Source organism: Barbus barbus (assembly GCF_936440315.1).
Source record: "Barbus barbus genome assembly, chromosome: 32".
Lineage (NCBI taxonomy): Eukaryota > Metazoa > Chordata > Actinopteri > Cypriniformes > Cyprinidae > Barbus > Barbus barbus.
Window position 1 is genome coordinate 27,180,014 of NC_136760.1, and position 25,432 is coordinate 27,205,445.

The following is a 25,432-nucleotide window of genomic DNA, read 5'->3' on the forward strand; positions in this document are numbered from 1 at the left end:
ACACACACACACACACACACACACACATACACACACACACACACACACACACACACTCACTCACAGAGAGAGAGAGAGTCAGAGACTGGCCCAATAAAAAAAAATATTGCTTCAGAGCAAAAGTATTTACATCTTTAACAATTTTAATCAATGTGTAACTAAGGCATAATTAATGCAGGAAATGCTGAAAATGTCCCCACTGACTGATGATAAGTCAACCCTTATTCCACAAATGTTTTTTATTTATTTAATCATTTTTAATTGTGAATAAAATGTAATTATATGCATTTTGAACTATTAAAGGTTGGCATCAAAATCTACTTACAACAGACTTTAACCATTTACATTTACAGAATTTACAAAGGTGTTTGTGTTCACTTTATGAATATTTATGCAACACAAAAAGGTCATGTATTTATTTATTTGTATATTTTTTTTCTTTCTCTTATCAGGTAAATGCTGCTTATGACGACTTACTCCTCCATAACAATGTTAGGTGGCTGAGTAAGGGAAGAGTCTTGGAAAGGTTTTGGGCCATCAGGAAAGATTTGGAGATGTTTTTGTCCCAGCAGAAGAATGTCAAAGCCAGCCATTACTTGGATTTTCTGAGGGATAATGACACCATGGAGGTTGTGGCCTTTTTAGTGGACATAACATCTCATCTAAATGAACTAAATCTGAAGCTCCAGGGCCAAGGCAACACAGTGTGTGATCTGATGGAAGCAGTACGCTCCTTTGAAAGGCGGCTGGAGATATTTAAGAGTGACATCACAGGGCTACATATCCACTTTCCAACTCTTCTCCAGCAGACTAATGGCAATCACCATCGTCACCATCTTTCCTTTTTGGAGAAGCTAGCTGAAAATTTCAGGATGCGCTTTGAGGGCTTCAATGTAGGCAGACAAGTGCTGCTCTGCATTACATCTCCATTCCTAGTCAAGAATGTTGAGGAATTTTCAAAAGAAATCAAGAGCATCTTCCCGTGGGCAAGCATGGCATCTCTGCAGACTGAACTCATTGACTTGCAGGAAAATGTGGCTTTGCAGGAAGTGGACTGTGACACTGTTACCTTTTGGACTAAAATGGTCACAGCTGAAAATTTCCCCAATCTACAGAAAGTACCCATCTGTGTTCTTACCATGTTTGGGTCAACCTATCGGTGTGAGTCTGCATTCTCAGCAATGAATGCTGTAAAGAACTCACACCGCAGCAGCTTGACTAATGAACATTTAGGCCAGTGTCTCCGTCTAGCAACCACACCTTTTGTGCCACGGTTTCGGCAGCTGATGGGAGACAGACAGGGCCATTTCTCACATTAGACTGCTCTGTATTTTGCACCATGTTACTTTTGTGGTGTTTTGTTAAGAAAAATCCAGACACTTAAATTAATTGTTTTGCCACTTTTGCACTTGTTATTCATGTATTTTGAATGCAAAAGGCACCTTATTTTTTCATAAAATGGATGTTGATTTGTTATACATGTTTATTAAAAACAAGTTTTGTAATTACCAATATTCTAATGAAACTATCTGGGATGGACCAACAGGGGATTCAGAAAGATGTAGGAATATTCAAGAAGAGTATCAGAGGACTGTTCAGACATGACCTTGTCTGAATATTTGCATCGCATTGAATGCACTCTATCCTACCAAATCTTCAATTTCGGTTTCTCTTCACTTTCTTTTAGAACTAGAATTCACATTTTTGTTAATCTAAGCAGTGGCTGAACCTCACCCCATCTTACGTTCAAAGAAAGCACAATTCAACCAGTGTGGAAACATTCTTCAAAACCTTTAGAATGGTAAATAGAATGGCAAAACTCTTTGCATACATTTTATCATATAGCATCACTATGAACAATAAGCAAAATGACTGCAAAGAAAGATAACGCTATCATCGTTCATCTTTTTCTTAGTTTTACTGAAAGGAAATGACTATAAAAGAAAAGGGGGGGGGGGGGAAACAAAACTCATTTTGCTTAATTTATTTATTTTGTTTTCATTTTTTTCTCATTTACCTTCTGGGGCATTCACACTGAATTTTAATAACCCTATCATTTATAGCCCATAGTAAATGCCAGAATAAAACATAATGGCAGAATATGAATATTTGTAAACTTATCATTTTTAAAGAAAGAAATCATAATATTCTACACACATTTCAGTTCTGCTATTTCTGACAGTCAGCCTTTTATAGAAGAATTTCCATCAACTTCATCAATTTTCCATCTGATTCTGTTTGTTATTGCAGAACATCTCAAGTAAAACAGAATGAATGTAGTATATAATAACTAATGTAAAGGGTTAAATTATTATTTATGACACCACATTAAAAAAAAAACACTAATGAAATAAAGAAATATTTAGAAACCCACCACAAGTGTAGCATCAGTTCCACACTAACTGACAACATGCATTTTTTTGTGGAAATTAACTAAGAGAGGGTCAGGACACTCATCAGAGGAACAAGTAACAGCATCAGAGAAGCACACAGACAAGAAGCCTCAGACACCTTCACTTGCTCTGGGACCCACTTATCTGTCAACAGGGAATATAAAGCAATGAAGTGTAATGTATTCAAGAAAGAAATCATTATAAACCTTTATTTACAAATTATTACAATAAATGAAATGTTCACCTGTGTTTCTTTCAGACCACACCAGAGGACCCATAGATATGGAAGCACTGTCATGGAAGTCCAGAGACCTGCGCTCTCTCCGATGGTGTCCAGAATTACAGTCCTAAAAGAGAAAAAAAGAAAAAAAAAATGAAACAGGAGTGCACAATGTCTCCAGCAGAGGGCAGCCAAAATAAGTAATTTAGCAACTTTGGTCATAAAACCTCACCACCATAGACTAGGGTGATATATCCCTTGTGATATTTAGTGTTTAATTTAAAAAAAATGTATCAATGGCACATTCGTAAACAATTACAACTTTTAAATTCACCGTTGAGCAGCTATTGCTTGACAGAAGGCAAAGGTGAACAGCACAGTGCAGGTAAAGCTTAGTGGAGTTTGCAGTGAAGATGAACATCCTGAAGGAGAAACGGCTGGATGTCGAGATACCGTTCTGCAGCAGCTCCACTGTGTCGTCATTTGGATTGGGACACCTGAGAATAGCAATTATGACAATCATAAAATACCATTCTGAGGCAATGCTAAATGCTACAGTTACAGTTAAGCCTAAACTTTAAGGATTAGAAACAGCTTTACTCTCTAACGATGAGATCCCAGCGGAGACTGTAATCAGGATCGTTCACAGGTGTAGCCCAACATGTGTCTATAACTGAGGCAAACTGGCGGCTGTCAACCCCCTCGACACGAACTTCCACATTCATCTTCTGGTCGAGCTCTGCATCCACTCTACCAGTGAAGGGCCGGGTAAACTCCTCATCCTCATATGGAGTCATCCGAACCTGATATCTGCCTTCACCAGCGGGGAGGGTCTCGTGGACAATGCTGTTGAAATAATAATACAGTATATTCTTTGTTTTTAAATATATATATATATATATATATATATATATATATTTACTCTTTTATACTTTTTTTTTTTTTTTGCTTAAACAATTAGTTCACACAAAAACACTCATCATTATTCACTTAAAATGTTGATCTAGTGGTAGTGAATAGTAGTGATGTCCAAATTAGGAGCGATTTGTTTATTTGATATTTTTGTCAGAATAATTAATTTGGATAGGTAATATAGACCATTTTTATAATGCATTTGTGGTGCTGTTGTTTTCTTTTTGAAGCTTGAATGTCCTCTTGATGATTAACTGCATTGAAAAGCGTGACGAGTAAAATTCCACAGAACAAATAAAGCCATGAGAGTTTGAACAACATAATGAGAAAAAAATAAATTTTGGTGAACTACTTCTTTAATAAAACAGTACAGCTGGAATCATAATTTGTATGTGACTCTCACGTTTCCAGTGGATTGATTTCCACATTCATGGAAAGTGTTTGTGTTTGAGGATAAACACAGCTGAAAGAAAGCTTAAGGATTTTCTCTCTGCTGATGAGACCTTCTGACCTCAGTGTCCCCAGAATAAAGTTACTGTAGATGAAGTGGGTGCCGTTGGCCTGTGGAAAACAGATATACTTTTTTTGGAATTTAGCTCAAATTGAATTAGAATGTGATGAAAGCAACATTAGAAACACACAAAAAAACAGTCAAGTGAAATAATGGTGGGTTACATATTAATGGTGGAGAATGCAGTCACCAGTTCCATTCTTTATTGTGACGAGGTGTTGTGCACGCTTCCCCACTGAATCTTTTTAAGACCCTGAGTAGTTTCTAAGGTGGTCTGTTTGGGCCCTCCAAGGAATCAATGTGTAACAAAAGGAAGGGCCCAAACATTCCTCCCTAGATATTCTCAAAGGGCCTGTTGACTTTGTGCGTTTTCTCTGGCCGGATATCTGATTTGTTAAAATGCTTTCATTTACACTTGGCCACATAAAAGTATCTCTTCAAAACAGATATAAATCAGATCTTCAATTCCCATGCTATATGCAAAATCAAATCCAAATCCAGCTGCTGGTTTTATCAGGCAGTACGAATGTTTGGATGGTGTATTTGAGTAGATTATACATAATCCTACCAGAAGATTTGTACCACAGATGTGTTCATCGTTATCAAAATGGAATTCCACTCTGCCATTCCGGACCGTTCCTTTACAGCTGGGATCACTGAGGTGTAAGACATCAGCTGGAAAACCAGCCTCAAAGAGCTGACAGCGAGACACAGACATGGAGCCAGAGCTGCTTTCACAGGTCTCTGAGAAATCTGAGAGAAATAAAGCCAATATAATTAATGATTGAAAAACAGTGTCTTTTTCACATTTTGTTGTGGAATGATACCAACCGAAAGAGTCATGATGCTGTTGTCGTCTGTGATGGTCATTTTCACATAAACAGCCGTAAACACCATTTTTCATCCCACACCTTTCATCTTCTGAGCAGCTGAGTTCAGAACAGGGATTTCTATTAACTAAGAGGAGAAGTTACTTTGTTAAACAATGTCTGTTAATGCAAAAATCACTTAATTTGTTTTAATACGTTTAATCAATTAACACTATTTTTATCTTCTATTCTTCCAAACACAAATCTACATCACTGCTTAGTAACCTGCAGAGTCATAATCAACCATTTCTCAGCTTTAAATATTACCCTACCAACAGAAAGAAAACGTTTAACAGGTAGAAAGAGCCCAGTCACCAGACATGAACATCATTGAGCATGATGATGAAGGAGGAGGCATTGAAGTTGAAACCAAAGAATCTTGATGAACTCTGGGAGTCCTGCAAGAATGCTTTCTTTGCCATTCCAGATGACTTTATTAATAAGTTATTTGAGTCATTGCATTGCCGAGACGTATGGATGCAGTCCTCCAAGCTCATGGGAGTCATACACAATATTAATTAATTCTGCACCATGACTTTATGTTCTGTACTGTACATTATTTATGTTAAGTGACAAGACTTTTGTCTAAGCAAAGTCTGATCTTTCTGTCCTAATTAGATAATTAAACATCAAGGCATGATAAGATTTTATTTTGGTAAAATAAGCGCAATCTAGAGGCCTTTGCCTTTCATATAAGCCACTTCTGATTCCAAATGATCAACTAGAAGTCAAGTTATTTGTTGTTCCTACAACTTGGTTAGGCGACAAGACTTTTGTCAGGGGGTGTAGACGGTGAAACAAGACACGGATTTTAATAGTTTCAAATAGTTTTCATTAGTTTTAATTTTAAAGTAATAGTTAATTAAAAGTACTTTATTGCTTTTTTTTACTTTATTTACATGTGTAACTTGAAGTAATCCAAAAGTTATCAGATTATATTACTTTTATATTGTGGTACTTGGATTACGTTACTGAATACTTTTTAATGAAGTAATTTGTAACTGTAACGGAACACATTTTAAGTAACCCTCCCAACCCTGTATTTATATTATAATTTTGCCAAAGAAAATTGTTCCAAATAAAGATCATAGCACTGTTTTGTGTCTCTGAGCAATGGAAGGTGTTTACTCATTGAATGAATCAGCTTTTTGAAGAATCGGTTGATAAAAGTGATTCAGTGATTCACTCATTAACACAGTCAAATGCTTTGTTTCTGAATGAATCAGCCTTTTGAATGAAATGGTTGAATCTCAATAACTCACTCATTTACAGTAACTTGCTGCCACCAACTGGTGGTTTTAATTTCACATTTCGATTATTTTTTTCATGTTTTAAATTATTTCAAATATCAGTATTCAACGTTTTCTGTTAAAAACAAAACATTAGGCCTATTTATGCATCTGTAACTGCAGTTTAAATCCATTCATGTCCCATCTGAGATACATAAACTCTGTAAATACATCTAGCCTACATTACATTTACATTTAGTCATTTAGCAGACGCTTTTATCCAAAGCGACTTACAAATGAGGACATTAGAAGCAATCGAAACCAACAAAAGAGCAACAACATGCAAGTACTATTATAAGCAGAGCTTAATTTGTGCCGGAACAAGCCGGATCCGGATCCGGATCCAGCACCTCCGAAATCCGATCCGGCACCTCATTTTGGCAGATTCCCCCTTCCTCACGCGCCAATGAAAGACGTTTGTGCTGACCAATAGCGTGTATACTTCTTGAAAAATCTTCTATTATGAGCGCGCTTGCCGCACATCTACATTTGAAATGTAGATCCATTTTTACTTTTATTCCTTCTCAGGATATGAATCAACAATTGAATCTTGATATCAGGAATTGGATTTCTACTAGTAACAATGGCATTTTTTGATATCTGTAATTGTATTTTCACTAGTTAAATGTCACCATAGGCTGCCATTCAAATTTAATTGTTGATATCAAGATATAATTTCTTACTAATTGAAATTACAATTTCACATATCAGAAATACAATTCTTACTAGTAGAAATATAATTTTTGATATCAATAATTACATTTGTACTAGGGCTGCACGATTAATCGCGTGTGATTTTCATGCGCATCTCATCAGTAGAGCCGGTTCTTTGATTAGCGGTAAATCTCCATCACCTGCTTTCAGATGAAGCGGCATTTAATACACAGAGCCGTAGTTCGCTGACAAGCTTCGCAATATCGCGTTCATAATCGAATGTGATTTATCAGCGATTATGAATGCGATTTTTCGTGGCTTGTAGAATGCGATTAATTGTGCAGCCCTAATTTGTACTAGTAAAAATGTATATTTTTGATATCAACAATTGAATTCTTGATATCAAAAATTAACATTGTCACTAGTGATGATTAAATTGTTGATATCAAGAATAGACAGTCACGTCACATCACATCTGATAATCCAGAGTCTTGTCACGTCCTGTCCGTCCCACTCAGATATCCAAGGTCAGTTCTTCGATATCCCAGTCTGGTATCCAGTGTGAGGGATGCACCGCTGGTGTCTGCATGCACAGCTGGTATCCCCAAACCCACTCATTCTAGCCCTAGCCCATGAAGGGGATTGCTTTTTGCTGTGTTTGGGCTGCATACACCACCACAGAACTCCCAGAGGCGGCAGCGTCCACTATGATGTCTCTAGAGGTGGCGGCTGAGGCTGCAGAACCTCCTGTGGTAGTGGTGCTCAGTACCGTGTTCCCCGAAGCAATGGTGCCTGTTATAGTTTTTCCAGAGGTGGCGGCGCATGCCACAGAACCTCCCAAAGCGGCGGTGCTCGCTTCAGCTCCTTGTGTGGCGGTGGCGCCCAGTAATGCACTTTCAGCTCATGTTATGGTTGAAGGAACCGTAGATGAACTCTCCCAGTATCCTTATGGTAGAACCTCCAGAGGTGGCGGCATCCCATGTAGAATCTCTAGAGGTGTCAGTGGTACTCACTTGTGAACGCTCGCCCTGGCCTGTCACGGTTACGGAGACCATCTGTGAGCTCTCACCCTGTCCTGTCACGGCTAAGGAGGCCGTCTGTGAACTCTCGCCCTGTCCTGTCATGGTTATGGAGGCCGTCAGTCCAGCTCAGGATCAATCTATGAATCAGTTTTTGAATTGTCTGTCTGTCCCATTTCTCTTAAGTCTAATGTGGAACCAGATGTCCAGTTCCAAACAAGAGACCCGTTATCTGCCCCATTAGTCCAGTTGTGAGCCCAGAAACTGTAAATGCATTACATGTTTATCCTGTTAACCCTGTCACTGCCACAGAGACCATTCATGAACTGTCTTGTTCTGTTTCTCCAAATGTCTGTCCTCCCAGTCCTAGCTAGGGAGTGCATTTATGAACCGCTTTCCTGTCCAGTTACAGTCAATGAGTCAAATTTTGAACTGCCTGTCTGTCCAGTCACTGTCAATGAATTACATTTTGAATTGTCTGCCAGTCAATTTTTGATCAGGGAGTTTGCTTATGGACTGTCTGCCCTCTCAGTTGCCACCAGAGAAAACATTGATGGACTTCCTATGTTCCCTGCCTTGGTCTTTGAGTCCGTACATGCTCTCTCTGTTTCTTGTTTGTTTTCCCTAGGTCCCAGTCTCTACCAGGGGTTTCTGTTCCGTCTGCTCCACCATGGTTGTCTGGTGGTCTTCTGCTCCGCCGTGGTGGTCTTCTGCTCCGGTCTGGTGGTCTTATGCTCCACCCACTCTGCCGTGGAGATCTTCTGCTCAGGTCTGGTGGTCATCTGCTCCAGTCTGGTGGTCTTCTGCTCTGCCATGGAGATCTTCTGCTTCTACGCCCTGGTGGGCTCCTGTTCCATATGCTCCGCCCTGGTGGGCCCTTTCTCTGTCGGCCCTGTCCTGGCCTCTGGCTCTGCCCTGACTCCCAGCTCTGTCGGTTTCACTCTGGTTTTCTGCTCCGCCTTGGTCCTCTGTCCTGCCAGCTCTGCCTCAGTCCCCAGTCTCTCCACTTCCACATGAACCTTGCCCTCCATCCCTCCCCCTGTTCCCCCTCCGCTCCACCACCCTCCTGGATTATATTAAGTTAGGAGCGTCTGGAAGCCGCTCCTTGGGGGAGGTGTTCTCTGTCAGGAATCTGGTCTATGAACTTCCGTTCACTCACCACCACATGGACTCTTGCACTACACTAACTGTTGCACTTCACCACGCACTACAGTTCCCATCATCCATTGCACTGATGGCACACACAGCTGATTCCCATCACACGCCTTTCTTAAGCCATGGACTCCCTCAGTCAAATCGCTGAGTATTGTAAGCACATATCGCTACCCTAGATGATAGTTACTTTACGGAGCCTGCCTTAGTTTTCATAGTCTTTGTCATAGTCTTGTCTTGCCTGTTTCGGATTGTGTTTTCCCCTGCCTGGATTATTGCTCTGTACCTAGATTATCTCTCTTTGCCTTGCCCTGTTGGATACTGTTCGCTGATCGAAGACCCACGCTTGTCCTAGGAATACTTTGTCTTGCCTAATTTATGTCCGGTTGCTGTTTACTGAACCATGCCTGATTGTGACCACGACTTTGAATAAAGCTCTGCACATGGATCCGCATGTCTCACGTCTTGCTCACCCCGTAACACTGATAATAACGAGTGTTTTGTCACCGTAATATTACTTTGGTCACAATAACGGATACTAAATAGATACTATTTTTTTTTTTTCAAATTAGAAGTAGAATCTTGGACACATCACTTGAACTAGCAAAGGCAGATCCTGAACCTAGTACACGTGGTGGTCTATGTTAAATTCGGTTTACATGTGTCATAACACATAACACAAATTGCATAAAGCAATAATTCTCAAGATTGTTATACAGCACATTATATTACCAGTTGTTGTGGTTTCAGCTGTAGTTTCTGTGGTTGTGGTTGTCTCTGGCATTACAGTAGTAGAGGTAGTGTTGAGGTTCCTTGCATCTGAAATAAATAATTGGCTATTACATAAATAGCCTATAATGATCTCTTACATAAACAAATACCACATGTAAATATATTTACCTGCACAGTATGCCAAATAGCAGCCAATTGGACTCACAAACTCATAGACATAATAATCTCCTGGACAGGCTTTGACTTGAATGGGATTGGATTGGAAAAAGCAGCAGTCATTGATCCAGTGACCGCAGACATCTCGAGTGACCACTCCATCCTCAACTGTTGGATGTCCTCCGTTCAGCCAGAGTGGGGCATGAGTGCCACAACTATTTTCATCAACACATGTGTCTGGCATCTGAACGCTCTGACCCTGAAGGAACAGACGGTACCAGCCGTTCCAGCTGACCCAGGAGTCACACATTAGTTGAGAGGAATATTGATTGTTGGTGGATCTCCATGGATCGTCCAGGACATTGTAGTTGTAGCAGGGGTCAACAGGGGGAGCTGTCATTATGGACACATTAGACCAATACATTGTTGAATGGTTTTACATACTTGTTTGTAGTTGTGATATGAATAGAGCACTCTTCACGTAAACTCAGTGTTTTTGTTTTATTTGAGCCAAAACAGCAAAGAAAGTACACTATAAAGTATATAAATGTATGAAAGTCTATCAAATTCCTTTCCAATTCTTTTACCTTTTATCCGTGTACAAACATGATATAAAGAAATGTCCTTCCTCTGATGGTTGAGGTCTATGAATAGTTTGGTTTCACAACAAGGCTTATTTAAACTAGATTTACTTTTTTCACTATTAATAAAGCTGCACGTACTTTCAATTCTTCCCCATTTTTACAGCTATTCAATCAGTGGTTTTTTTTTTTCATAGTTTAAAAATGAATTCTCTATTAATTTATCTATTTTCTTGTGAATAATTAATGCTGCAATAGGATTAAGTCAAGTGCCATGCACAAGATGAGTATTTATACAAATGTTGTCCTTTCCTTCACATTTATATTGTACACTCATTCTATGAGCTGTATCACTTCTGTCTACACCCTGTTTTTCTACACCATTGTGTAAAAGTTGCAAGATGCTCTTGAGGGTGAGAGTGAGGTTTGAAGTCAAGACAATACTTTACCAGTGGTTGTGATTGGTGGAGTAATGGATTCAGTGGGTGGGATGGTCTCTGTTGTTGTAGATGCTGATGTGGTGGGCTGACTTGTGGCTTCTGGTATTAAACATTTTTTTATCAACAATTTTTTTTTCAGTCAAAATCCAGAAAAGACTAAATGCATCCAAATGCTCACCTGCACAGTACGCTCCGCAAACTATTGGCTTGACAAACTCGTAAACATAGTAATTTCCAGGACAGGCTTTGACTTGTATAGCCTGGGATGTGTAAGTACAGCAGCCGTTCCACGAGGAGGCACAGACCTGACGGGTGACCACTCCATCTTCCAGCTGTGGATGAGGGCCATTAAGCCACAGAGGCTCATAAGAGCCACACATGCCTTGACTAACACATGATTCTGGCATCTGGGCATTTTGACTATTTTTGAACAGCCTGTACCAACCATTCCACTCCACATTATAATCACACATGCCATAGTAGTAATAGTTGTTATAGTAAGAGTTGTCAGTGGCTCTCCAAGGCTCATCCAGACTGGTGTAGTTGTAGCAGGGATCAACACTTGGGGTGATGAAAGGTACTGTTATAAAAAAGTAGAAAGAGTGCATTATATACTGAAGATTGGATGTGTCCAACTATAAGATATCTCTAAAGAATCTTTAAAATACAGAGATTAATGAATTTACCTGCACAATATACAGGAGCTGGGATTGAAAGAGTTGGTCTGATAAATTTGTAGACATAATAATCTCCAGGACAAGCTTTGACTTGGATTGGTTCAGATCTGTAGTGACTGCACTGATCATAGCGAGAGCCATAAACTTCACGAGTAACAACTCCATCTTCTAGCTGAGGATGAGAGCCACCAAGCCACAGAGCACTATAACCTCCACATGACATGTAAGTCGCACACCACTCAGGCATCTGAGCACTTGATCCATTAATGAAGAGTCGATACCAACCATCCCATTCTACACGAGTGTCATCAAGTCCATTTATATAGCCATACAGATACCAGTAATTGAATGTGCTTCTCCAGTGGTTGTCGAGTATGTTGTAGTTATTGCACGGGTCATAATCTGTGTTAATAAGAGATGATGAAATCAAATCATAGTGAGGACAAACCAGTAAAACAGTATAATAGTTATGATAGTTAAACCATTTGTGAAATAGTTGTGCAACAAGTTCATGAATAAGATATTCCATTTTATACAATAGTTCAGAATCATTGGAGGAAAAACAGCAAATTAAGGATACTTTATATTATTATTATTATTATTATTATATACTGTATACAACTTACTCAAGGTGATGCTGGATCCAGTGATTAAATCTGGGCTCACAGTGGAAACCATCTGTGAAATACTGCTGACATCTAAAATCAATAAATCAATCAACCAGTCATTCCTAAAATTATTTTAAAAGTTGAAAAGGCTAGTGGAAAAAAAACACTGTACCTGTGCAGTATCCTGAACACCATAATTGCGGTTTCACAAGTTCATAGACATAGTAATTGCCTGGACACGCTTTCACTCTGATGGGGTTTGATTTGTAATCACAGCAGCTACCCCAATAATACCCTCCACAGACCTCTCTGATCACCACTCCATCCTCTGTCTGAGGATGAGGACTATTGAGCCACAGATTCATGTATGCGTTACAGCTGTATGAACTAATACAGGTCTCTGACATCTGGATGTTCTTTCCATAGTAGAAAAGCCGGTACCAGCCATTCCAGGAGAAATGTTCATCACAAATCCATTCTCCACTTTCATTGTTGGCTCTCCAGGGACGATCCAGAGACTCATAGTTGTAGCAGGGATCACTGCTGATGCTTTGGAAAGACACTGTCATGGAGTTTGTAAAAGTACTGTTAAAATATTGTAAGTGCATAGAAGAAGTTTAGAGTATCACATCCTAAAACACAATGATGGGTAATTTTATCATTTTGAGCAATTATATTCTTATAAGTGGTGTGCCGTCAGGGCCAAAACAGGCCAAGTAGGGGCTTGCGCATTTACAGCCCTTCAAAATAAGGAGTAACACTTTGAACTAACTAACTAACTAACTAACTGAATAAATAAATAAGCATAAACATTGCTTTACCAAAACGTTTTTCAGCTATGCAAATAATAAAGCATTTTTGGCAAAAAACGGACTTCAAACAAACCCAAAAAGGACCGTGTGGTAATATTACAACATGGTCATATACATTATACATATTAAATGTTAAACGGTTGGTTGATTCTCAGAGAAAAGAAGTTAAATTTGCACCTGCACAATATGAAGGCATGTAGATCGACAGATCTGGCTTGACAAGTTTATACACGTAATAATCTCCTGGACAGGCTTTGACTTGGATGGATGAGGATCTGTAGTCGTCACACTGGCTAGACCATATATAACTTCCCAAAACTTCACGGGTCACCACTCCATCCTCAAGTGTTGGATGAGAACCGCTGAGATACAGTCCAGTGTAACCACCACATCCTGTATTACTCACACACCACTCAGACATCTGAGCACTCTCTCCATTCAAATACAGCCGATACCAGCCCCTCCATTCAACATGGGTGTCATCATGGTAATAGTAGTGATATTGGTTTTGTCGTATGTCTCTCCAGTATTCATCAAGAGTGTTATAGTCATAGCATGGATCAGAGCTGAATGTTGTAGATTCTGTGAGAATAAAGACAAAAACGATAGTGCTGTAAATGATGCTATGGTAGTACAGTGTTTTTATTATTTAATTTTTATATATATATATATATATATATATATACTTTTTTTTTTTTTTTTTTTTTTTTAAGAGTAGCAAAAAACAAAGAGCACATGACAGGTAAAAATGTAACAGATGTGTCCGTATAAAAGCAAAGATATTGGGATGGATGAGATAAACTCACTACACATACAACACATGAATGTTTTACACCATTCTCTCACCAATCAAATAAGAGTTATCACGGAGATTCCAACTGAGTATTTTAACTGTATATTTGCTTTCTCCAATTTGAAAGACGTGGTCATATAGGTTAGCTTTGTACAAAAAGTCTCAACTCATTTGCTTGAATAATGTTTTTGCTTTTTGTATGCATATTTCAGAGTTTCTAGACTATTTTATGTCATAAAGTGAGCTAGATATATTAAAATGTAGCGCAAATCTTTTGGTGCCTGTGTTCTCCGGAGCTCAGCGGTTCTCCACAATTTCCCAGTGTAAATCTATGGTGGGAAACAGATACACCACACTCTCGTTATCTTCATGCTACCATACCTAACCCTTGCTCCAAACCAAGATGATTTCAGTCTGCTTCAGCAATGTGCATATTATTCTGCATTAGTTCTAGTTAGTAAGGTCGTGAGCACGTCCATTCTTAATTAACAGGGTATGTATGGAATAGCATACCAAATTAATGAAAGTATAATTCCTTTAGGTTAAAATGTTAATGAGAGTTGCATGCAAATGCTTCTGTTGTGTTTGTTTAATGTTTTGTCTGAGAATTGACATTTTTCTTTTCCCACCTGAATTCCTCTCTGTCTTGCAATAACTGAAATCAAAATTCAGATGCATTGAATAATACATTACGGCCTAAGATTTTCTCTCTCTCTCTCTCTCTCTCTCTCTCTCTGTCTGTGTGTGTGTGTGTGTGTGTGCTTAGAGCCGGTCAGTCAACTCTGACCATAGTGAAAATTCACTATCTATCATAGATGTAACTGGTTTTTATACTGTACAAACTGTATAGTACTTTTCTATCCCCTTACCTACCCCTCACACAAAACTTTCTACATTTTTAGATTTTCAAAAAACATCGTTCTTTACAAGCTTGTTTCATCATGGCGGACAAAAAAGGTCAAAAAAGATCCCCACAAGGTCGAAATTAACTGGTATTAATATAATTTTGGGGACTTTTCATCCCCATAATGTAGGGAATACAAGAATCTACAAACACACACACACACTGCCTTCTTGTTCTAAAATGAGTAGTAGATTCTTGGACAAATAATTTCAACAAGCAAGGGAAGATTCTGAATCAAGTACACACGGTGGTCTGCAATGGAGCTAGATTTGTAACAATACATTTAACACTATTAATGTGAGAAGTTCTTTGCAGGTGTCACAAACACATAATATGGGTCTGATTTACACAAAACAATAATCCTCCAGACTGTAATACAACACATAATATTATTTGATATTAAGTTAAGATTTTATTCTAGTGAATTAAATTATTTTTTTTAGTATTATTTATCAATTCCCCCTTGAGGACCACTGATAATATTAGTCCAGGTTTTTGGCATAGTGGATATTTATCTTTTAAAAAAAACACTAAAAATGAATAACAATAAATTCATTATCATTAATAATAATAATAATAACAATTATATCCTATATGCACACTATATTTAGTGTACCTATTAACATTTCTGTAGCAATATGTAGGTTTTATCAAGCAGATGGGCCATGTACACACTGCAGCTCAATTGTCAGTTGTCAGTTCACCTTTTAGTGCTTAATCGCATTCTGTACACACATAATTCACAAAAATACAGGAGTGACACTTTGATAACTCCATAAACCCGATCGCTTTATGAGCCGAGTTCAAACAACAAGCTCAAAAAGCGCTTGTAATGACTGATCATGGCAGCACAGACAGGACGCACTCTGTGAAGCAGCCTGTACAAGCATAAACAAAGCACAATGCTGATAATAACGAGTGTTTTGTCACTGTAATATTACATTGGTCACAATAACGGATACTAAATAGATACTAATTTTATTTATTTATTTTTTCAAATTAGAAGTAGAATCTTGGACACATCACTTGAACTAGCAAAGGCAGATCCTGAACCTAGTACACGTGGTGGTCTATGTTAAATTCGGTTTACATGTGTCATAACACATAACACAAATTGCATAAAGCAATAATTCTCAAGATTGTTATACAGCACATTATATTACCAGTTGTTGTGGTTTCAGCTGTAGTTTCTGTGGTTGTGGTTGTCTCTGGCATTACAGTAGTAGAGGTTGTGTTGAGGTTCCTTGCATCTGAAATAAATAATTGGCTATTACATAAATAGCCTATAATGATCTCTTACATAAACAAATACCACATGTAAATATATTTACCTGCACAGTAGGCCAAATAGCAGCCAATTGGACTCACAAACTCATAGACATAATAATCTCCTGGACAGGCTTTGACTTGAATGGGATTGGATTGGAAAAAGCAGCAGTCATTGATCCAGTGACCGCAGACATCTCGAGTGACCACTCCATCCTCAACTGTTGGATGTCCTCCGTTCAGCCAGAGTGGGGCATGAGTGCCACAACTATTTTCATCAACACATGTGTCTGGCATCTGAACGCTCTGATCCTGAAGGAAGAGACGGTACCAGCCGTTCCAGCTGACCCAGGAGTCACACATTAATTGAGAGGAATGTTTATTGTTGGTGGATCTCCATGGATCGTCCAGGACATTGTAGTTGTAGCAGGGGTCAACAGGGGGAGCTGTCATTATGGACACATTAGACCAATACATTGTTGAATGGTTTTACATACTTGTTTGTAGTTGTGATATGAATAGAGCACTCTTCACGTAAACTCAGTGTTTTTGTTTTATTTGAGCCAAAACAGCAAAGAAAGTACACTATAAAGTATATAAATGTATGAAAGTCTATCAAATTCCTTTCCAATTCTTTTACCTTTTATCCGTGTACAAACATGCTATAAAGAAATGTCCTTCCTCTGATGGTTGAGGTCTATGAATAGTTTGGTTTCACGACAAGGCTTATTTGAACTAGATTTACTTTTTTCACTATTAATAAAGCTGCACGTACTTTCAATTCTTCACCATTTTTACAGCTATTCAATCAGTGGGGTTTTTTTTCATAGTTTGAAAATGAATTCTCTATTAATTTATCTATTTTCTTGTGAAGAATTAATGCTGCAATGGGATTAAGTCAAGTGCCATGCACAAGATGAGTATTTATACAAATGTTGTCCTTTCCTTCACATTTATATTGTACACTCATTCTATGAGCTGTATCACTTCTGTCTACACCCTGTTTTTCTACACCATTGTGTAAAAGTTGCAAGATGCTCTTGAGGGTGAGAGTGAGGTTTGAAGTCAAGACAATACTTTACCAGTGGTTGTGATTGGTGGAGTAATGGATTCAGTGGGTGGGATGGTCTCTGTTGTTGTAGATGCTGATGTGGTGGGCTGACTTGTGGCTTCTGGTATTAAACATTTTTTTATCAACAATTTTTTTTTCAGTCAAAATCCAGAAAAGACTAAATGCATCCAAATGCTCACCTGCACAGTACGCTCCGCAAACTATTGGCTTGACAAACTCGTAAACATAGTAATTTCCAGGACAGGCTTTGACTTGTATAGGCTGGGATGTGTAAGTACAGCAGCCGTTCCACGAGGAGGCACAGACCTGACGGGTGACCACTCCATCTTCCAGCTGTGGATGAGGGCCATTAAGCCACAGTGGCTCATAAGAGCCACACATGCCTTGACTAACACATGATTCTGGCATCTGGGCATTTTGACTATTTTTGAACAGCCTGTACCAGCCATTCCACTCCACATTATAATCACACATGCCATAGTAGTAATAGTTGTTATAGTAAGAGTTGTCAGTGGCTCTCCAAGGCTCATCCAGACTGGTGTAGTTGTAGCAGGGATCAACACTTGGGGTGATGAAAGGTACTGTTATAAAAAAGTAGAAAGAGCATTATATACTGAAGATTGGATGTGTCCAACTATAAGATATCTCAAAAGAATCTTTAAAATACAGAGATTAATGAATTTACCTGCACAATATACAGGAGCTGGGATTGAAAGAGTTGGTCTGGTAAATTTGTAGACATAATAATCTCCAGGACAAGCTTTGACTTGGATTGGTTCAGATCTGTAGTGACTGCACTGATCATAGCGAGAGCCATAAACTTCACGAGTAACAACTCCATCTTCTAGCTGAGGATGAGAGCCACCAAGCCACAGAGCACTATAACCTCCACATGACATGTAAGTCGCACACCACTCAGGCATCTGAGCACTTGATCCATTAATGAAGAGTCGATACCAACCATCCCATTCTACACGAGTGTCATCAAGTCCATTTATATAGCCATACAGATACCAGTAATTGAATGTGCTTCTCCAGTGGTTGTCGAGTATGTTGTAGTTATTGCACGGGTCATAATCTGTGTTAGTAAGAGATGATGAAATCAAATCATAGTGAGGACAAACCAGTAAAACAGTATAATAGTTATGATAGTTAAACCATTTGTGAAATAGTTGTGCAACAAGTTCATGAATAAGATATTCCATTTTATACAATAGTTCAGAATCATTGGAGGAAAAACAGCAAATTAAGGATACTTTATATTATTATTATTATTATTATTATTATTATTATTATATACTGTATACAACTTACTCAAGGTGATGCTGGATCCAGTGATTAAATCTGGGCTCACAGTGGAAACCATCTGTGAAATACTGCTGACATCTAAAATCAATAAATCAATCAACCAGTCATTCCTAAAATTATTTTAAAAGTTGAAAAGGCTAGTGGAAAAAAAACACTGTACCTGTGCAGTATCCTGAACACCATAATTGCGGTTTCACAAGTTCATAGACATAGTAATTGCCTGGACATGCTTTCACTCTGATGGGGTTTGATTTGTAATCACAGCAGCTACCCCAATAATACCCTCCACAGACCTCTCTGATCACCACTCCATCCTCTGTCTGAGGATGAGGACTATTGAGCCACAGATTCATGTATGCGTTACAGCTGTATGAACTAATACAGGTCTCTGACATCTGAATGTTCTTTCCATAGTAGAAAAGCCGGTACCAGCCATTCCAGGAGAAATGTTCATCACAAATCCATTCTCCACTTTCATTGTTGGCTCTCCAGGGACGATCCAGAGACTCATAGTTGTAGCAGGGATCACTGCTGATGCTTTGGAAAGACACTGTCATGGAGTTTGTAAAAGTACTGTTAAAATATTGTAAGTGCATAGAAGAAGTTTAGAGTATCACATCCTAAAGCACAATGATGGGTAATTTTATCATTTTGAGCAATTATATTCTTATAAGTGGTGTGCCGTCAGGGCCAAAACAGGCCAAGTAGGGGCTTGCACATTTACAGCCCTTCAAAATAAGGAGTAACACTTTGAACTAACTAACTAACTAACTAACTGAATAAATAAATAAATAAGCATAAACATTGCTTTACCAAAACGTTTTTCAGCTATGCAAATAATAAAGCATTTTTGGCAAAAAACGGACTTCAAACAAACCCAAAAAGGACCGTGTGGTAATATTACAACATGGTCATATACATTATACATATTAAATGTTAAACGGTTGGTTTAAAGTTGTGAGATTTGATTGTTTTGTATGGATGGTTGTGGAGAGAGTTACAGAATGTTTACCCAACTCCACAGCACTGAGTCTAACTGGTTAACGTATTTAATTTTGTTATCACTTAATTAAGATGAATATCAAATGATCAAATAAATAAAGCATTTAATCTTGATACTGACATTCAAATAAAAGAAAATCATCTCAATCTCTCGGGGATTCTCAGAGAAAAGAAGTTAAATTTGCACCTGCACAATATGAAGGCATGTAGATCGACAGATCTGGCTTGACAAGTTTATACACGTAATAATCTCCTGGACAGGCTTTGACTTGGATGGATGAGGATCTGTAGTCGTCACACTGGCTAGACCATATATAACTTCCCAAAACTTCACGGGTCACTACTCCATCCTCAAGTGTTGGATGAGAACCGCTGAGATACAGTCCAGTGTAACCACCACATCCTGTATTACTCACACACCACTCAGACATCTGAGCACTTTCTCCATTCAAATACAGCCGATACCAGCCCCTCCATTCAACATGGGTGTCATCATGGTAATAGTAGTGATATTGGTTTTGTCGTATGTCTCTCCAGTATTCATCAAGAGTGTTATAGTCATAGCATGGATCAGAGCTGAATGTTGTAGATTCTGTGAGAATAAAGACAAAAACGATAGTGCTGTAAATGATGCTATGGTAGTACAGTGTTTTTATTATTAAATTTTATATATATATATATATATATATATATATATATATATATAAAAAACATTTTTTTTTTAAGAGTAGCAAAAAACAAAGAGCACATGACAGGTAAAAATGTAACAGATGTGTCCGTATAAAAGCAAAGATATTGGGATGGATGAGATAAACTCACTACACATACAACACATGAATGTTTTACACCATTCTCTCACCAATCAAATAAGAGTTATCACGGAGATTCCAACTGAGTATTTTAACTGTATATTTGCTTTCTCCAATTTGAAAGACGTGGTCATATAGGTTAGCTTTGTACAAAAAGTCTCAACTCATTTGCTTGAATAATGTTTTTGCTTTTTGTATGCATATTTCAGAGTTTCTAGACTATTTTAAGTCATAAAGTGAGCTAGATATATTAAAATGTAGCGCAAATCTTTTGGTGCCTGTGTTCTCCGGAGCTCAGCGGTTCTCCACAATTTCCCAGTGTAAATCTATGGTGGGAAACAGATACACCACACTCTCGTTATCTTCATGCTACCATACCTAACCCTTGCTCCAAACCAAGATGATTTCAGTCTGCTTCAGCAATGTGCATATTATTCTGCATTAGTTCTAGTTAGTAAGGTCGTGAGCACGTCCATTCTTAATTAACAGGGTATGTATGGAATAGCATACCAAATTAATGAAAGTATAATTCCTTTAGGTTAAAATGTTAATGAGAGTTGCATGCAAATGCTTCTGTTGTGTTTGTTTAATGTTTTGTCTGAGAATTGACATTTTTCTTTTCCCACCTGAATTCCTCTCTGTCTTGCAATAACTGAAATCAAAATTCAGATGCATTGAATAATACATTACGGCCTAAGATTTTCTCTCTCTCTCTCTCTCTCTCTCTCTCTCTCTCTCTCTGTCTGTGTGTGTGTGTGTGTGTGTGCTTAGAGCCGGTCAGTCAACTCTGACCATAGTGAAAATTCACTATCTATCATAGATGTAACTGGTTTTTATACTGTACAAACTGTATAGTACTTTTCTATCCCCTTACCTACCCCTCACACAAAACTTTCTACATTTTTAGATTTTCAAAAAACATCGTTCTTTACAAGCTTGTTTCATCATGGGGGACAAAAAAGGTCAAAAAAGATCCCCACAAGGTCGAAATTAACTGGTATTAATATAATTTTGGGGACTTTTCATCCCCATAATGTAGGGAATACAAGAATCTACAAACACACACACACACTGCCTTCTTGTTCTAAAATGAGTAGTAGATTCTTGGACAAATAATTTCAACAAGCAAGGGAAGATTCTGAATCAAGTACACACGGTGGTCTGCAATGGAGCTAGATTTGTAACAATACATTTAACACTATTAATGTGAGAAGTTCTTTGCAGGTGTCACAAACACATAATATGGGTCTGATTTACACAAAACAATAATCCTCCAGACTGTAATACAACACATAATATTATTTGATATTAAGTTAAGATTTTATTCTAGTGAATTAAATAATTTTTTTTAGTATTATTTATCAATTCCCCCTTGAGGACCACTGATAATATTAGTCCAGGTTTTTGGCATAGTGGATATTTATCTTTTAAAAAAAACACTAAAAATAAATAACAATAAATTCATTATCATTAATAATAATAATAATAACAATTATATCCTATATGCACACTATATTTAGTGTACCTATTAACATTTCTGTAGCAATATGTAGGTTTTATCAAGCAGATGGGCCATGTACACACTGCAGCTCAATTGTCAGTTGTCAGTTCACCTTTTAGTGCTTAATTCCATTCTGTACACACATAATTCACAAAAATACAGGAGTGACACTTTGATAACTCCATAAACCCGATCGCTTTATGAGCCGAGTTCAAACAACAAGCTCAAAAAGCGCTTGTAATGACTGATCATGGCAGCACAGACAGGACGCACTCTGTGAAGCAGCCTGTACAAGCATAAACAAAGCACAATGCTGATAATAACGAGTGTTTTGTCACTGTAATATTACATTGGTCACAATAACGGATACTAAATAGATACTAATTTTATTTATTTATTTTTTCAAATTAGAAGTAGAATCTTGGACACATCACTTGAACTAGCAAAGGCAGATCCTGAACCTAGTACACGTGGTGGTCTATGTTAAATTCGGTTTACATGTGTCATAACACATAACACAACATTGCATAAAGCAATAATTCTCAAGATTGTTATACAGCACATTATATTACCAGTTGTTGTGGTTTCAGCTGTAGTTTCTGTGGTTGTGGTTGTCTCTGGCATTACAGTAGTAGAGGTTGTGTTGAGGTTCCTTGCATCTGAAATAAATAATTGGCTATTACATAAATAGCCTATAATGATCTCTTACATAAACAAATACCACATGTAAATATATTTACCTGCACAGTAGGCCAAATAGCAGCCAATTGGACTCACAAACTCATAGACATAATAATCTCCTGGACAGGCTTTGACTTTAATGGGGTTGGATTGGAAAAAGCAGCAGTCATTGATCCAGTGACCGCAGACATCTCGAGTGACCACTCCATCCTCAACTGTTGGATGTCCTCCGTTCAGCCAGAGTGGGGCATGAGTGCCACAACTATTTTCATCAACACATGTGTCTGGCATCTGAACGCTCTGATCCTGAAGGAAGAGACGGTACCAGCCGTTCCAGCTGACCCAGGAGTCACACATTAATTGAGAGGAATGTTTATTGTTGGTGGATCTCCATGGATCGTCCAGGACATTGTAGTTGTAGCAGGGGTCAACAGGGGGAGCTGTCATTATGGACACATTAGACCAATACATTGTTGAATGGTTTTACATACTTGTTTGTAGTTGTGATATGAATAGAGCACTCTTCACGTAAACTCAGTGTTTTTGTTTTATTTGAGCCAAAACAGCAAAGAAAGTACACTATAAAGTATATAAATGTATGAAAGTCTATCAAATTCCTTTCCAATTCTTTTACCTTTTATCCGTGTACAAACATGCTATAAAGAAATGTCCTTCCTCTGATGGTTGAGGTCTATGAATAGTTTGGTTTCACGACAAGGCTTATTTGAACTAGATTTACTTTTTTCACTATTAATAAAGCTGCACGTACTTTCAATTCTTCACCATTTTTACAGCTATTCAATCAGTGGTTTTTTTTTTCATAGTTTGAAAATGAATTCTCTATTAATTTATCTATTTTCTTGTGAAGAATTAATGCTGCAATGGGATTAAGTCAAGTGCCATGCACAAGATGAGTATTTATACAAATGTTGTCCTTTCCTTCACATTTATATTGTACACTCATTCTATGAGCTGTATCACTTCTGTCTACACCCTGTTTTTCTACACCATTGTGTAAAAGTTGCAAGATGCTCTTGAGGGTGAGAGTGAGGTTTGAAGTCAAGACAATACTTTACCAGTGGTTGTGATTGGTGGAGTAATGGATTCAGTGGGTGGGATGGTCTCTGTTGTTGTAGATGCTGATGTGGTGGGCTGACTTGTGGCTTCTGGTATTAAACATTTTTTTATCAACAATTTTCTTTTTCAGTCAAAATCCAGAAAAGACTAAATGCATCCAAATGCTCACCTGCACAGTACGCTCCGCAAACTATTGGCTTGACAAACTCGTAAACATAGTAATTTCCAGGACAGGCTTTGACTTGTATAGGCTGGGATGTGTAAGTACAGCAGCCGTTCCACGAGGAGGCACAGACCTGACGGGTGACCACTCCATCTTCCAGCTGTGGATGAGGGCCATTAAGCCACAGTGGCTCATAAGAGCCACACATGCCTTGACTAACACATGATTCTGGCATCTGGGCATTTTGACTATTTTTGAACAGCCTGTACCAGCCATTCCACTCCACATTATAATCACACATGCCATAGTAGTAATAGTTGTTATAGTAAGAGTTGTCAGTGGCTCTCCAAGGCTCATCCAGACTGGTGTAGTTGTAGCAGGGATCAACACTTGGGGTGATGAAAGGTACTGTTATAAAAAAGTAGAAAGAGTGCATTATATACTGAAGATTGGATGTGTCCAACTATAAGATATCTCAAAAGAATCTTTAAAATACAGAGATTAATGAATTTACCTGCACAATATACAGGAGCTGGGATTGAAAGAGTTGGTCTGATAAATTTGTAGACATAATAATCTCCAGGACAAGCTTTGACTTGGATTGGTTCAGATCTGTAGTGACTGCACTGATCATAGCGAGAGCCATAAACTTCACGAGTAACAACTCCATCTTCTAGCTGAGGATGAGAGCCACCAAGCCACAGAGCACTATAACCTCCACATGACATGTAAGTCGCACACCACTCAGGCATCTGAGCACTTGATCCATTAATGAAGAGTCGATACCAACCATCCCATTCTACACGAGTGTCATCAAGTCCATTTATATAGCCATACAGATACCAGTAATTGAATGTGCTTCTCCAGTGGTTGTCGAGTATGTTGTAGTTATTGCACGGGTCATAATCTGTGTTAGTAAGAGATGATGAAATCAAATCATAGTGAGGACAAACCAGTAAAACAGTATAATAGTTATGATAGTTAAACCATTTGTGAAATAGTTGTGCAACAAGTTCATGAATAAGATATTCCATTTTATACAATAGTTCAGAATCATTGGAGGAAAAACAGCTAATTAAGGATACTTTATATTATTATTATTATTATTATTATTATATACTGTATACAACTTACTCAAGGTGATGCTGGATCCAGTGATTAAATCTGGGCTCACAGTGGAAACCATCTGTGAAATACTGCTGACATCTAAAATCAATAAATCAATCAACCAGTCATTCCTAAAATTATTTTAAAAGTTGAAAAGGCTAGTGGAAAAAAAACACTGTACCTGTGCAGTATCCTGAACACCATAATTGCGGTTTCACAAGTTCATAGACATAGTAATTGCCTGGACACGCTTTCACTCTGATGGGGTTTGATTTGTAATCACAGCAGCTACCCCAATAATACCCTCCACAGACCTCTCTGATCACCACTCCATCCTCTGTCTGAGGATGAGGACTATTGAGCCACAGATTCATGTATGCGTTACAGCTGTATGAACTAATACAGGTCTCTGACATCTGAATGTTCTTTCCATAGTAGAAAAGCCGGTACCAGCCATTCCAGGAGAAATGTTCATCACAAATCCATTCTCCACTTTCATTGTTGGCTCTCCAGGGACGATCCAGAGACTCATAGTTGTAGCAGGGATCACTGCTGATGCTTTGGAAAGACACTGTCATGGAGTTTGTAAAAGTACTGTTAAAATATTGTAAGTTTATAGAAGAAGTTTAGAGTATCACATCCTAAAGCACAATGATGGGTAATTTTATCATTTTGAGCAATTATATTCTTATAAGTGGTGTGCCGTCAGGGCCAAAACAGGCCA

General features: G+C 38.1%; 1 protein-coding gene across 1 annotated transcript; it reads right to left on the reverse strand.

The window, feature by feature from the left end:
• Positions 1–1,777: 1,777 nt before the first annotated feature.
• On the reverse strand, positions 1,778–25,286 carry LOC306852744 (uncharacterized protein; the record flags this gene model as incomplete). Its single annotated transcript, XM_079389809.1, has 27 exons — positions 1,778–2,537; positions 2,638–2,740; positions 2,948–3,110; positions 3,214–3,459; positions 3,929–4,086; positions 4,605–4,789; positions 4,868–4,993; positions 9,752–9,838; positions 9,920–10,300; positions 10,938–11,027; positions 11,107–11,508; positions 11,615–12,007; positions 12,232–12,303; positions 12,386–12,775; positions 13,203–13,607; positions 16,054–16,434; positions 17,071–17,160; positions 17,240–17,641; positions 17,746–18,138; positions 18,375–18,446; positions 18,529–18,918; positions 19,558–19,962; positions 22,421–22,801; positions 23,608–24,009; positions 24,116–24,508; positions 24,736–24,807; positions 24,890–25,286. 27 exons carry the CDS (start codon positions 25,284–25,286, stop codon positions 2,434–2,436), a joined length of 7,083 nt encoding a protein of 2,360 aa, XP_079245935.1. The 3' UTR covers positions 1,778–2,433.
• Between the last annotated feature and the right edge of the window lie 146 nt (positions 25,287–25,432).